The sequence below is a fragment of the Manacus candei genome, unplaced genomic scaffold (genome assembly GCF_025592945.1).
Source record: "Manacus candei isolate 608988 ecotype Guabito, Panama unplaced genomic scaffold, ASM2559294v1 h1tg000005l, whole genome shotgun sequence".
Classification (NCBI taxonomy): Eukaryota; Metazoa; Chordata; class Aves; order Passeriformes; family Pipridae; genus Manacus; species Manacus candei.
In genome coordinates this window covers 21156654-21168871 of record NW_026138053.1, presented here as the reverse complement: position 1 = coordinate 21168871, position 12218 = coordinate 21156654, and the positions used below count along the sequence as shown (strand labels likewise).

General features: G+C 57.0%; 2 protein-coding genes across 3 annotated transcripts; one reads left to right on the top strand and one right to left on the bottom strand.

Moving 5' to 3' along the window:
* Positions 1-1833: 1833 nt before the first annotated feature.
* Positions 1834-5388, bottom strand: LOC127478697 (1-phosphatidylinositol phosphodiesterase-like). Of its 2 annotated transcripts, XR_007907295.1 has the most exons (3): positions 4516-5388; positions 3089-4300; positions 1834-2674 (listed from the first exon to the last, which is right to left on the bottom strand). XR_007907295.1 is itself a non-coding variant. In XM_051804748.1 (2 exons), the coding sequence occupies exons 1-2, from the start codon at positions 4753-4755 to the stop codon at positions 3185-3187; spliced, it is 1356 nt and encodes a 451-aa protein (XP_051660708.1). In that variant the 5' UTR covers positions 4756-5388; the 3' UTR covers positions 1834-3184. The 2 variants fall into 2 exon arrangements, 1 of the variants encoding a protein (XP_051660708.1); XM_051804748.1 differs by having other exon boundaries at positions 1834-4300.
* A 124-nt stretch (positions 5389-5512) lies between these two features.
* Positions 5513-7992, top strand: HTATIP2 (HIV-1 Tat interactive protein 2). The gene is made up of 5 exons (XM_051804850.1): positions 5513-5728; positions 5812-5919; positions 6026-6163; positions 6897-6958; positions 7495-7992. The coding sequence occupies exons 1-5, from the start codon at positions 5558-5560 to the stop codon at positions 7718-7720; spliced, it is 705 nt and encodes a 234-aa protein (XP_051660810.1). The 5' UTR covers positions 5513-5557; the 3' UTR covers positions 7721-7992.
* Positions 7993-12218: the final 4226 nt, after the last annotated feature.

The window sequence follows — 12218 nt, the reverse complement described above, 5'->3', positions numbered from 1 at the left end:
TGGAAAAAGGTACACATGGTACGAGGAAGAGAAGACCCAAATCAGCTCTGCTGGGAGTTGGTTAATGGCCAGGAGCCCTTTCACATCTCAGATGATTTCCAAGGTTGGCTTCCCTGGAAGGGATTCAGGATGCTGCAGGACACATGCTCCCATTGGATTCCTGCTGCCTCCCTTACCAAGGAAGGGCCTGTCCCTGCCTGAGCAGTGCAGGGATTCCCTAGGTGGAAAGATGGTGCACCCTGTGCCCACCCCTCTGAGGGCAGAGCGCAAGCTCCAAGCCAGGGCTTTGCTCAGCATGTACTCGAGGGAGCAGGTACAAAGATACTTTCTTGTGTTACCTCCTCACTGTCCCTCTGGACGCAGGGATCTGGAATGGAAATGTGCCTCCTTTACTGTGCCCCAGCGCTGAGCAACAGACAGAGGCAATGCTCTCTCTCCCGTGAGAGATCTGCCGCAGGCTCTGTCTCTGGGGAACGGGCACGGGTATGTGTTGTTTACAGCAGAGGCTCCCGCCCCACGGTGGCACAGCCTGCTCCCCTCCTTGTGCAATGTCCCTGCAGAGGAACCGCAGAGGAACCGAGTCACCCTGGCACAGCCCGTCCGGCTCGGCTGCTGCCGGCGATAGAGGGGGCACCTTCCTGGGGAGCCCCCCTTGCCCCCGGGGGGGGCTCAGCAGCCCACTGGAGCAAGGAGGCACCCGATGGCACCCCTTTGGGAGTGTAGCATGGTACTAGTGAGGACCCACACCCCTGGGGTGCAGCCTCATTGCTGCTATCCCTCCATTCCTCCTTGGGAACTCGGACAGCTCCCTCTGAAGCTTTAGAGGCATCTCCTGAGCACGGGAAGCAGATGATTCCCCTGCCTCCCCAGGTCCCCAGGGAGTGTTTGACCCAAAGGCTGTCCCTGATCTGCAGGGTGCCTTCGAACAAGTCTCCCAGTGTGGCACCTGGTGCACAACCCCAGCAGCCAGACCCTCCTCGGATGATCCTGGAGGAGAGCAGCACCCGATAAAAACTTTCTCACAATTTGGAAGTGTTTGGCCACAGGGAGACACATTATGACTGCCACCCTGGACTGGAGGGGTGAGATGGTTGCAAGGATTAGTCAGGACCAGATGGACAGGGATGTTTCCAAGACAGTCCAAGGACAGTGGTACCCTACACCCCCCACCCACAGGGACCTTGCAACACTGGGACAGCCCTGGCTGTGGAATAGGGGGTTAGTTTTAGGGAAATCACTCCTGCCCACCCTTGTCCCTCTCAGAGATGTTTCTTTGATCTCAGCTGTAGGACAGCTCTCTGCCTCTTGTCTTTCACTGCCAAGGCAGTGATGGAGAGCCTTTTCACTGGGCATCACTGCCACTTGGGTAGCCCTGCCCATGCTGCCTGCTTCTCCCTGGCACCTGGCAGCAGCCAAACGTGGGTGGCACAGATAAGCTTTGCCAAACAGGATGCCAGGGGCGTAGGTAACATTGACCTTATCTCACTGCTTGTGTGGTAGGGTGTAAACAAGTGACTCTGCCCACCTGGGGAATCCCAGCACCCCTGCCCTGCCAGTGAGCTGGGGCACAGGGTGGGTATGGGGTGCTGGAGTGCAGCTCCATGTGCCACATCCAGGGGCAGCCCTTCAGCCATGCAGGCAGTCATTGCCCTAAGTGACAGCAGAATCACCCAGCCTGCAGAGTTACTCCTGGGAACTGTGATTGCTCTGCTTGTGCCCTGCCTAGCTCCCCATGGCATTGTGCACCCCTGGAATGCCGAGCCAACCACTAACCTGCCTGGCCCTCCCTTGGCAGCACCCATCTTCTTGGCATGAGAGCAATGCCTAGAGCTGTCACACTGGCTTGGTGCAGAGGCAGGGTGGTGGAGTCATTGGCAGCTGACAGAGTAGGCTCCCACCCCCCCAAACATGACCAGTGCTTTTGTCACATGTCTGTTTTAATGCAGAGATTTCAATCTTCTCCTGTCTCACAGAGCAAGCTCAGAGACAGATTCCTCTGTCTGCCACCTCTGTCGCCCACTGCGTACTATTGCCTGTTCCCCTCCCTGGCCCAGCAGATGAACATGCTCAGCACCAAGAGCTGTGTCTCCAGCCAGGGCCAGCCCCTGTGGAGCAAAAAACATCCCCTCCTCCAGCCAGGAAATCCTGCAGCATCCCCTCTGGCAGGCACTGTGTTTTCCTCTGAGACAGAAGTATCCTTGAGGACATCCTTCATCTTTTGGCAGGCCAGGGCTGAGCTTTCCTCTTTTAAAAAAGTTCCTCTTCTCTTTCCCAGCTCCCTCCTTCAGCACAGAGCAGTTTGATGATTTCTCCCCTGGGATCTTGGTTATCCTTTTGCTCCAAGGAACTTCTGTGTCATTTAACTTGCCATTCTATTTAAATTGCTGATTTATTATCTGCAGATAGAGTAGGCACTGGCACTGGTTTTAAGGTCTTTTTTATGTCCCAATCACTTTGCTTTTGTGAATCCACAAACTGCCCTGCCCATGCTGCCCATGCTGTTGCAAATCACTGGGCTCTGCCCTGTGCAGCATCCCCTGTCTGTTCAATCCCGGGGACAGGGCAGCCCCTTCGGAATCACTGCTCCTGTGGCCATCCAGCTGTCCATGCACAGGGTTGGCAGCACTTGCTGAAGTTGGCTCTCCCTAAGAATCCTGACTTTTGGGGCAAGCCCCTGCAAGAAGAAAACAAAAGCTAAAATAACAAGGAGAAGGACATTCCCTTTGTTGTCACCTTTGAAATTAATTCCTTCTCCTCTGACCTCCTGCAGCTCTGCTTTAAAGACCAAGATGATCACAGACACCAATTTAACTGTGCTTTGGCCATGGGTAGAGGGGTAGAGACTCCTTCATATCTGAGCAGCAAGAGAAAAAGGTCTTTTCTGCACTTTTCTGACAGGAAATGGTACGGCAACATAGGGAGTGCTTTCCTAGCTTCTTTTTATTTTTATTTACCCTTGAAAGCAAAAGGACTATTTTGCAGAGGGATATTATGGGAGGACTCACTGGCCCAAAAGGAGGTGAGGCAGGACCTTCTCTCCCCACCTTCCCTGCCGTGCTGTGGGGATTTGGCTGGCCCAGCACTGTACCTGGCTCCTCCGGGCAGAGCGATGCTCAAGGCGCAGCTCCCCGGGCTGCCCAGCTCCGACCACTGGGCTGTCAGCTCTCTGCTGCCTCTGCCGCTGTCACACCACTGTCACACGAACACTTCCTGGTGCCCTGCGAGACCTAGAAACCAGCTTTTGCTCTACGGGCACTGATGTCCTTCGGCAGAGGCGTGCGGCCGGGAGCAGTGTCCGACCCGATGGGCACCGGCGCAGGCAGCGAGCGGAGCTGTGCCGGCTGCGGCGTCTGTCCCCTCTGCCGCGGGGATGCTGCAAGGGCGCTGCGGGAGTGCTGGGGACTCCTGTGCTGTGTCCATTGGCCTGCAGGCCGTTGCTCTCCACGATGAGCCGGAGAAGCCCTGCACCAGGGAAGTCCATGATGACCACCCCCCAGCGCACGGGCTGCCTGCCCCGGCGCCGCAGGTGCTGGTAGCAGCGGGGGTTCACAATGCGGGCCACCTCCTCAGGGCAGGTGAAGAGTCCATTGCCAGAGCAGAAGGTGAGGTACATGGTGGTGGAGTCCCCGCCAGCTGCCTTCTCCAGGTGCTGCCGCACCCGGGCCCACTTGCGCTCCAGTGACAGCACATTCCAGGCATCGCTGATGCTCAGCTGCTCGTAGGGGATGCCCAGCACCTCCCGCCTGAGTGCCTCCAGTACCACAATCTTCCCGCGCACCTGGCCCAGTGTTGGCATCTCCTCCTGGCACCACAAACAGCCCCGTCCCTCCTCCAGCAGGCAGCGATGCAGCTGGGCAGCGAAGCCGGGCCGGGAGAAGATGGGCAGCTCCTCCTTGATGCGCATGAGCACGGCCTCGCCAGGGTGGGCACGGAGGAAGCGCAGGGTGCGGCGCAGGACCCCGCGCAGGCTGGCCCGCTGGAAGGTGCAGAGGTGGTAGACACGGAGCTCGCCCCGTGACAGCTTGCAGCGCACATCCAGGAAGCGGATGCCGGCCGCCAGCTGGGCCTCCAGGCCCCAGCTCTGACACCGCAGGCGCCGGCCGCCAAACAGGCTGAGGGAGTCGTGGGTGCCAGGGATGGAGAGGCGGGAGAGCGGCAGGGCGTCGGGGAGCTCTGCCATCCAGTCAGGGCAGTAGGCTGCCGGCTGGGGCACACAGTCGAATGCCGCACTACGCCGGCGCCATGTCTCCATGCCACCAGGAGAGCGGGCACCCCGGCGCCTGGCTGGCCGCCCTGAGCCCTGCCATGGAGAAGCACACCGTGAGCCATGGAAGCACCACATGGCCCCCATGTATCCTGATCCCACCCCTCCTCAGTGGTATCCCCACCACACCATGAAACCCTATAACATACCACCTGCCCCATACACGTTGCTGCCAATACTCACACTGTTGCAGCGTACTGTTCCCTCCCACTCTCAAGCTCTTTTCCCAGTACTCCCCCTCCTGCACTCACCTGGGTTTGCCCGTGGCTGCGGAGCGGAGCCCGATGGACGGGGTGCACGGCCGTGGGTGCCAGTGGCACACTGGCAGGTAGAGCGGGATGCCAGCCATTAACCCGGTGACAGTCATGACGCGCGTCCTGCCTCGCAAATGGCACGTGCACCAGGGATTCATCCTCAGCCCTCGGCCATGGGCAGCGCTTGACAGACATACCAGGCTGGAAAACTGCCTGGCTGATCCCGAAAGCAGCCATTCAGGCCTCTGCACCTCCCTCCCCAGGAATCAGGACAAACGGGATCGAGGTGCTGCAGGGCCCCTTGATGGCCCCATGGGAGAGGCTTCGCAGAGCCTGGGGTGCCCACACGCCTGCTCCAGAACCACGTCCTGGTGGGACCTGCACTGCCCGGGTGATGATCAGCCTCATGCCTGTCAGAGGGACAACGTCCAGGCAGGGACACGGTGCAGTGGGTCTGTGCTTGTCAGCACATCCCAGGACCTGCTCAGCGAGAGCTCTCTGGGAAGTGGGTTTCATCCCCTTGTTCCTCAGCCACCAGTGGCTGCTGCATACTGGAATCACTGCAAGGCTGCCCGGGAGGTGACCTACGTCCTGCCCAGGGCACCTCTGTCGGCAGCGCACACTAAGCCCAGTGGGTTTTGAAGAGGAGCCGCCCGGCAGGTCATAGACTCCTCTGGGCATCCCTCCGGGTCACATCCCCTCCACCTGAGCAGAGTGGGCACTGGGATCCTCGGGAGTCGCTTTCAGCGCCGGGCCCTGCAGGGACACCAAGCGGGGACACTCCAGCCGACACCTTCCCAGCGGGGCTGAGCGGGAGTCCCTGGGGCAGCCCCCGGGGCGGGGGGCAGACACCCCCCAGCCCCGGGAACGGCCCCGTCCTGCGTTCGGCCCCGTGCCGCCCCTCCCCGCCGCGCTGCCCGCCCCAGCCCCGCCGCAGCAGCCGCTCCCCGGCCGCGGGCCCCGCCCGGCACAGACCGCAGCGCGGCGGCGCAGCCGCTCCCGCCCGGGCCCGCCCCAGCCCCGCCGGGCGCTCCTCGCTATGGCGGCCGCGCCGAGTGGCGGCAGCGGCCGGACCTGCTTCGTCCTGGGCGGCTCGGGGGAGACGGGCCGGGCGCTGCTGCGGGAGCTGCTGTCCCGGCGGCTCTTCGCCCGGGTGACGCTGATCGGGCGGCGCCGGCTGAGCCTGGGCCAGGAGGCGGAGGCGGCCGTGGTGCGGGGGTCCGGTCCCGGGGCGGGGGCGGCTGCGGAGTGGGGGTTCCTGGGCGGCCGCGCTGACCCTCGGCCTCCCCGCAGGAGCAGGCGGTGGTGGACTTCGAGCGGCTGGGCGAGCACGCCGCTGCCTTCCAGGGGCACGACGTGGGCTTCTGCTGCCTGGGCACCACCAGGGCCAAGGCTGGCGCAGTGAGTGGGGCCCCTCCTCCCCCTGGGAGAGCAGGGGTCCTATTTGCCCCCTGCCCTGCCTGCGCGCTCCCTGCCCTGCTGACCCTCCTCTCCCCTTTACCCGCAGGACGGCTTTGTCCGGGTGGACCGGGACTACGTGGCGCAGGCAGCAGAGCTGGCACGGGCAGGGGGCTGCAAGCACTTTATCCTGCAGTCCTCCCAGGGGGCAAACGCACAGAGCAGCTTCCTCTACCTCCGCGTGAAGGTGAGGAGTCAGCTGGGGTGGGCTCCTGGTGCTTGTGTAGGAGTCACAAAATGCTGGGATGCTCGTGAAGGAAGGAGTAGCTGAGGTCTCAAGAGTTGCAAATAGTTCTGGGGGTCCTCCTTGTGCTGTGGGACAAGGGAAGGGGCTGCTGTGTGACTGGCTTCATCTGAAGCAGCATAACCCTGCGTGCAGTTTTTATCTTCCTCTTTAAACCTAGAAAGACTCGCTGGGGTCTGTAGCCCAGACCCAGCTCCCCAGCCTAAAGCTGCTTCACAGCTAGGTGGGGGGGCTATGTCCCAGTGAGACGTGAACTATCCAGGGATGGAGAGCCCACAGGCTCCCCAGGTGGGACCATACCTATCGTAAAAGCTTTTTTCCCCATATGTTGTGTGCTGCCGCTCCCAACACCTGCTGGATTCACAGCTGTCTGCCGGCTGGATCCATCCCCAGGCTGGATGCAAAGTCCAGTTGCTCTCGGGAGCGGCCCGTTGCAGTTAACATGATGGTTGCAAGGGTGCGCTGCTGACTCACAGTCTGTGTCCACTGCGGGCACTCGCCCCACGCTGCCTGTCCTGGAGAGCTGCTCCCTGCCTGGCCTCTTCCAGCTTTGCACTGGCATTAGTGCCGTCCTGCCCACAGCTCAGCAACTCTCTGCTGCCCATTCACGGAGTGGCAGGGATGGTGCTTGCAGTCATCCTTGTCTCCTTTCATTCCTGCCCAACTGCTCTGACAGGGAGAAGTGGAGAACCTGGTCCAGGCTGTTGGTTTTGATCGCTGTACCATTCTCCGTCCAGCGTGAGTAGCAGTGGAGGAGGGAAGGCACAGGGCTTGGGTGGAGGGTTGTCAGGGCAGCAGGTTGATGGAGAAGGAGAAAGGATGCATAAGCAGGGGGAAGTGGAGAAAGCCGCCAGCTGCAAATGCAGCTCACGGATGAGCAGACTGCTTCCCAATGCAGAGCTTGCTTTCTGCAGCAGTTTCCCATGGCCCATCCCAGTGCTAGTGCCACGTGAGGTTGTAGCACATAGGTTGGAGATGATCTCTGCATGGACCTTGACCTTATGCAGGGGGGGAGTACTCACCTGTGTCCTTTCAGCTGCGCTGCACTCTTGCTGCCTAGGAGAACTGGCATCCTGCTTTTGGCAGCACAGTGGAAAAAGGAGTTGAGTGTCCAGGGGCTCAGCTCAGTCACATTTTGTGGCCCTGCTAAAGCCCCAAAGCCCATGTGGGTTTAGGAAGCTGGTCTGCACCCTGGTGCAGCTGTAAAACCCAGTCTCTAGCCTTCCCTTGGGGATGGTTTCAGGCTGACCCCACCTTACCTCCTCGCTCTGCAGGGTGCTGCTGTGCAAGCGCCAGGAGTCCCGGCCCATGGAGTGGGTAATTCGGCAGTTCCTGGGTGTTGTGGCTCGGGTCTTCCCCACTGCTTACTCAGTGCCTGTGGAAACAGTGGCCAGGGCTATGGTGGCCTGTGTGCTGCAGCCAGGCGAGGAGAAGGTGAAGGTGCTGGAGAACAAGGCCATCCATGAGCTGGGAAAGGCAGTGCCACAGCAGGGCACATAGAGCAAAAGGGATGGCAGGAAACAGCTTGGTTCACCATTCAGACGCTCTTTTGGGCCGAGGATGAACGCACGCATGGGAGAGGTGCAGGGTGCTTATATGGCTAATGTGGAGCCAGAGGTGGGTGCACTTCTTTACACAGTGGCTCATTCTGTCAAGGAATCAAAAATGCAGATGCTGGATGAGGAGAAACAATGTGCTCTGCTGCCTGGATCCAAAAAGCAAATGCAGATAAAGTGGTGTAATCCAGGCCTTGAATAAAACCCTATGACTGATCTGTTTGTGCCAGCTTTGTGTTTAAATTATACCTGTCACCTGCACATCAACAACCCAGCCTTACCTATCGAGATTGTGTCTTTTAGTGACACTACAGGGAATGCCCACAGGCAAGCGGCCATGCAGTAGATGGACACAGGAAGGCAGAATCAGCTCTCAGCTGTCTGTGCAGAGGCTGCACCTCACAGAGCACACGGTGGCACCAGTGCTGCTAAGATAGCAGAGCTCCTGAGTGCTCAGCAACAGCTGCTGAGGCGCCTGGGGGTGGCTCTGCCCACAGCAGGTCTCTGCAAACAACACTGTCCTGACTGATCTGCTGGGGGTGCAGAGGGACTGCTGCAGGGACGCAGCTGTTTGGGCCTGCGCTGTCGCTTGGTGCCTGTATTCACATCAACACCACGCAAATACTTGGGTTGACTTGAAAACACCTGTCTCCACATGTCTCTCTGGCCTTTCCTTATATAAATGAATCAGAGCTCAGACCCATGTTCCTCAGAGTGCTGTGCATGTGCAAGAGCTGAGGCCAGCCACATGCGCATCTTGGAATGGGCTTGCCCCTGCCCCATGCTGCCCAGGTACCAGAAGGGGAGAAGGTTCCTTCTGTGGGCATGGAGCAGGCACAACGAGCAGTGCATTGTCCCAGCTGCAGTCCCAACTGTTCTCAGGCCTCCTGCTTGGGGTCGAGGAACTTGGTGGCTCGACAGCTGGGATGCAGGACTTACGTGACTCCCAAATTCCCAGCTGGCCAGAGTCCCAGCACTTCGGGTAATGCTGCTTTTCAGGATTTTCTCTGACCTCACCCGTGGCTCCTGTGTCAGTGACTTGGATGTGGCTAATGGAGGGAGCCTGGATCTCATCTCTGTCCTCTACACAAGCAGTTTAATCACTGGGCAGGACCTCAGAAAGTTGGCAGAGGCAGTGAGATGGTGCAAGGCCTGCACCCAAGCAACTCTTTAACCACGTGTGGGGCTCAGTTCAAAGGGACCACAGAGCCACAGTTACTCCTCCAACTGTCCCAGTGAGAGTATCTTTAGAGTAAAATTTCATATCCAAAGGGAGATGAGAGGTAGGCTGGTCAGGAGCATCACACAAGTTTCGGAGGGGTGTTTCAACTTTCCTCAAGTTGGAGCAGGAAAGCTGTTCAAGCATGCAGCACTGGGTTACACAGGCATAATGCACTCCAGTGCTCAAAGAGATTATTAAAAAAGGGAATGTGCTTATACAGGGGAGTGGAAATGAACACCTGAAGTGGTAAGACCTTAAAAGTAGTAAAAATTGCATACAGAAGAGAGATTGAAAAAAGAATGTAAGCTTTGGAAAGTTACAGGTAAAAGGCAAGCCACAGAAGACTTGAAGAAAGCATCCTAAAGGCATAAAAATGAATTATGACTATGTGAGAAGCAGAAAGGGAGCCTGAGGGACAGGATGTGATTAGGCTCTATAGGAAGAAAAGAGCCATCACAGGAAGACTTGAGGAATTACTTGCATTGCCCTTTGCTGTGAAGGAGCTCACACTAGCATCATTCCGTAGGGGGCACACATTTGCATGACTGTCCCAAAGCACGCAGGGGGAAAAAAATAAAAATATTTTTAACTCCATTTTTAGAACACATGGTTAAAAGTCTGCCAGAAGGAGCACTCAGATGAATTGCCAAATACTGTCCTGGGTGAGAATTGCAGTGATCCCTGTACCAAAAAGTCAACATTGTTAAATATGATACTAGTTTTTAAAAAGTTCCAGTGGGAACCAGGAAACTGCAAAGCAGCTAGGCTGCTTTCTATAAAAGGCATGTTGTTAGAAAGGATAATAAAGTCTGGAAATAACAGGGCCCAGGATAAATGTGGTGTAGTGGGAGATTCCACATGGCTTTTGAGGGGGCAGTTGCAAGACACAAGCCTAGAGCACTCTTGGAGGAAACCAGCCATTGTGTATATAAGACAATCTGGTCCTCAGAGTGCACTTGGATCTCCAAAAAGCTCTCCCAGAAGGGCTCTTAAAGAAATTAAGCTGTCGTGGGAAGAAAAGGAAGGTCTGTGTAGTTTCTTACTGGAAATATTTTCTTAGCACTCCAAAGCCTTGAAACACACGAAACAAGCATTTATTGCTGGACAAAGGTCTGTGGAAAATGCAAGCTATTTCTGTGTAACCCTTGTTTCTGCTCAAGTGGCACACAGTTTCTTCTTCAGTGTTTCAGATAAGTCTCTGTTAGAATGCACAACTGCAATCCCAGCACACAGTATAACTTCCTTATCACCCTTTGCATGGAATTTCCTCACACATTTTGGACCTCAGTTCCTCAGTTTGCTCTGTGCACTCATTAAACCCCCCCTCCCTAGAGCTGTGGAAGAGATCACAGGGCATCAATCACTGAACTACGGCAGAGCCACAGGAGCAGGCGATTTGCCCACCTAGGGCTGAAAGAGATAAAGGAGGTAAAAGTCTCTAGGGAACAGACACTTCCTCCATGGTGTCTCACATGGGGGAAGCTCCAGGTTCCTCCAAGCAGCAAGAGGTCTGCAGAAATGGGGCCATGCCCCTGGCATGCCTGGCATGTCTCTCTGCTTTCCAGGGGCTTGTAGCCCTGGCTGGAGCTGGGAAGAGAGCACAGAAGGGTGTTCAGTGTCTCCTGGACAGCATTTACACAAACCTCCTGGTCCCACAGACCCAAGGGATTCCAATGCTGACTTTATTACTGCAGATTAATGAGAAGAAATAACTGCATTCCCAATGGCTCAGCAGCGAGCGTGGGGCTACGGGGGTTTCCCATGTGGTGCCATGGCCCCACTGTCCTTCCCAGTCCCAAGAACTGCTGGCACCTCTCACCCAGCCCACACTGCCACCGGCTCCTCTCTGAGTCAGGGGGTGCCTGGACAGCTGGCAAAGCATCCTACAAACAGCATCATGCTTGAATGGAGATTTTCAAAGCAGCCTCACTGGCACTCAGTGACATCCTAGTGACGTCCCTGCTAGCAAATGTATGGCCCTGACATGCTCTCTGACCCTAGGGTACTGGTACAGCCCAGCACAAGGGCAGAGCTTGCAAGGCTGCATTCCTTTGGAGAGCAGGGGCTGCACCCCAGCTGCTGGGACTTGGGATGACCAGGTGACCTCCAATTCACTGACTGGGTGAGGCACCTCCATGCTAATAAAAGACCCTCCTCCTGATTCCTCTGGGAAAAGCACAGAATGACAGCAGCCTGGGAAGGAGTAAAGGACCTCCATCCTCTGCAGCTGCCACGGTTTCCTTACCCCCTCTGCAAGACACAGGAGAGGCTGGTGAGCACCTCAATGCCAGCAGTGGGAAGAGGCAACCCACCCCAGCGAGACCCCACATCTGGCACCCCTGCCTGGGTACATCTGGGGGACTCTAGTCAGCCCAAGCCCAGGCAAACATCATTCGAGCATCTAATCCTCTGAAATTGTAGGCTGTCCTTTTTTTTCATTCAGTTTCCATTACAAACCAGTACAAAGCTTGCCCAAGCTCTCCAGGGAGGCGCAGTTTCCAGCAGACATCCACCTTTCACTTACTGCGCTCAGAAGCTGAAATGCAGACAGTGTCTTACTGTGTAGTCCCAGAACAGGTCCAAAATCCAGCTGGAAAATAGAACCAGGCACAGCTCTGACACAGCTCAAAGAACAGGCCTCAGCTTAAATGTAGCCCCAGGCTGGGGGGCAGGTGGGGCTGGTCAGGGCAGTGATGATCGTTAGTGACCCAGGGTGTGGACAGCCACGTTGGGAGCAAGGTTCCTGTTCCCAGCTCCGAGTGTTAAACAAGGCACTCATGCACCTTTTCATAGTCACGCAGACAGCCAAGGTCAGGGCCAGGCACACAGCAGGTTTTCAGTGCTGGCTGTGGTCACCCTCTTCACTCCAAGTGCTGCTAAGCTGTGCTAGGAGTGACTCCATTGCAGCTGCTGGCTGTAGCTCATCCTCCCGCTGAGCAGCCATGAGGGGGGCCAGATCTTTGGCTGTGGGACCCTTTGGAGCCAGGCTGGTCCCTGTGTTTGCCATGAGCTGCCCCTCAGCAGGCAACCTCACTGCTCACCTACACTGTGCCTGAGTGGCTGGCTGAGGCTGGGAGAAAAATCACACTGCGGATGCTTTTGGACTCATCAGTGTCACTGTTAGATAAAACCAGAACATTTGCTATGATGAAAAGACTTGTTTTTTCAAGCTTACGTGAAAAGGAACTTGTTCTGGCACAAAATTCACTGTTATCCACCA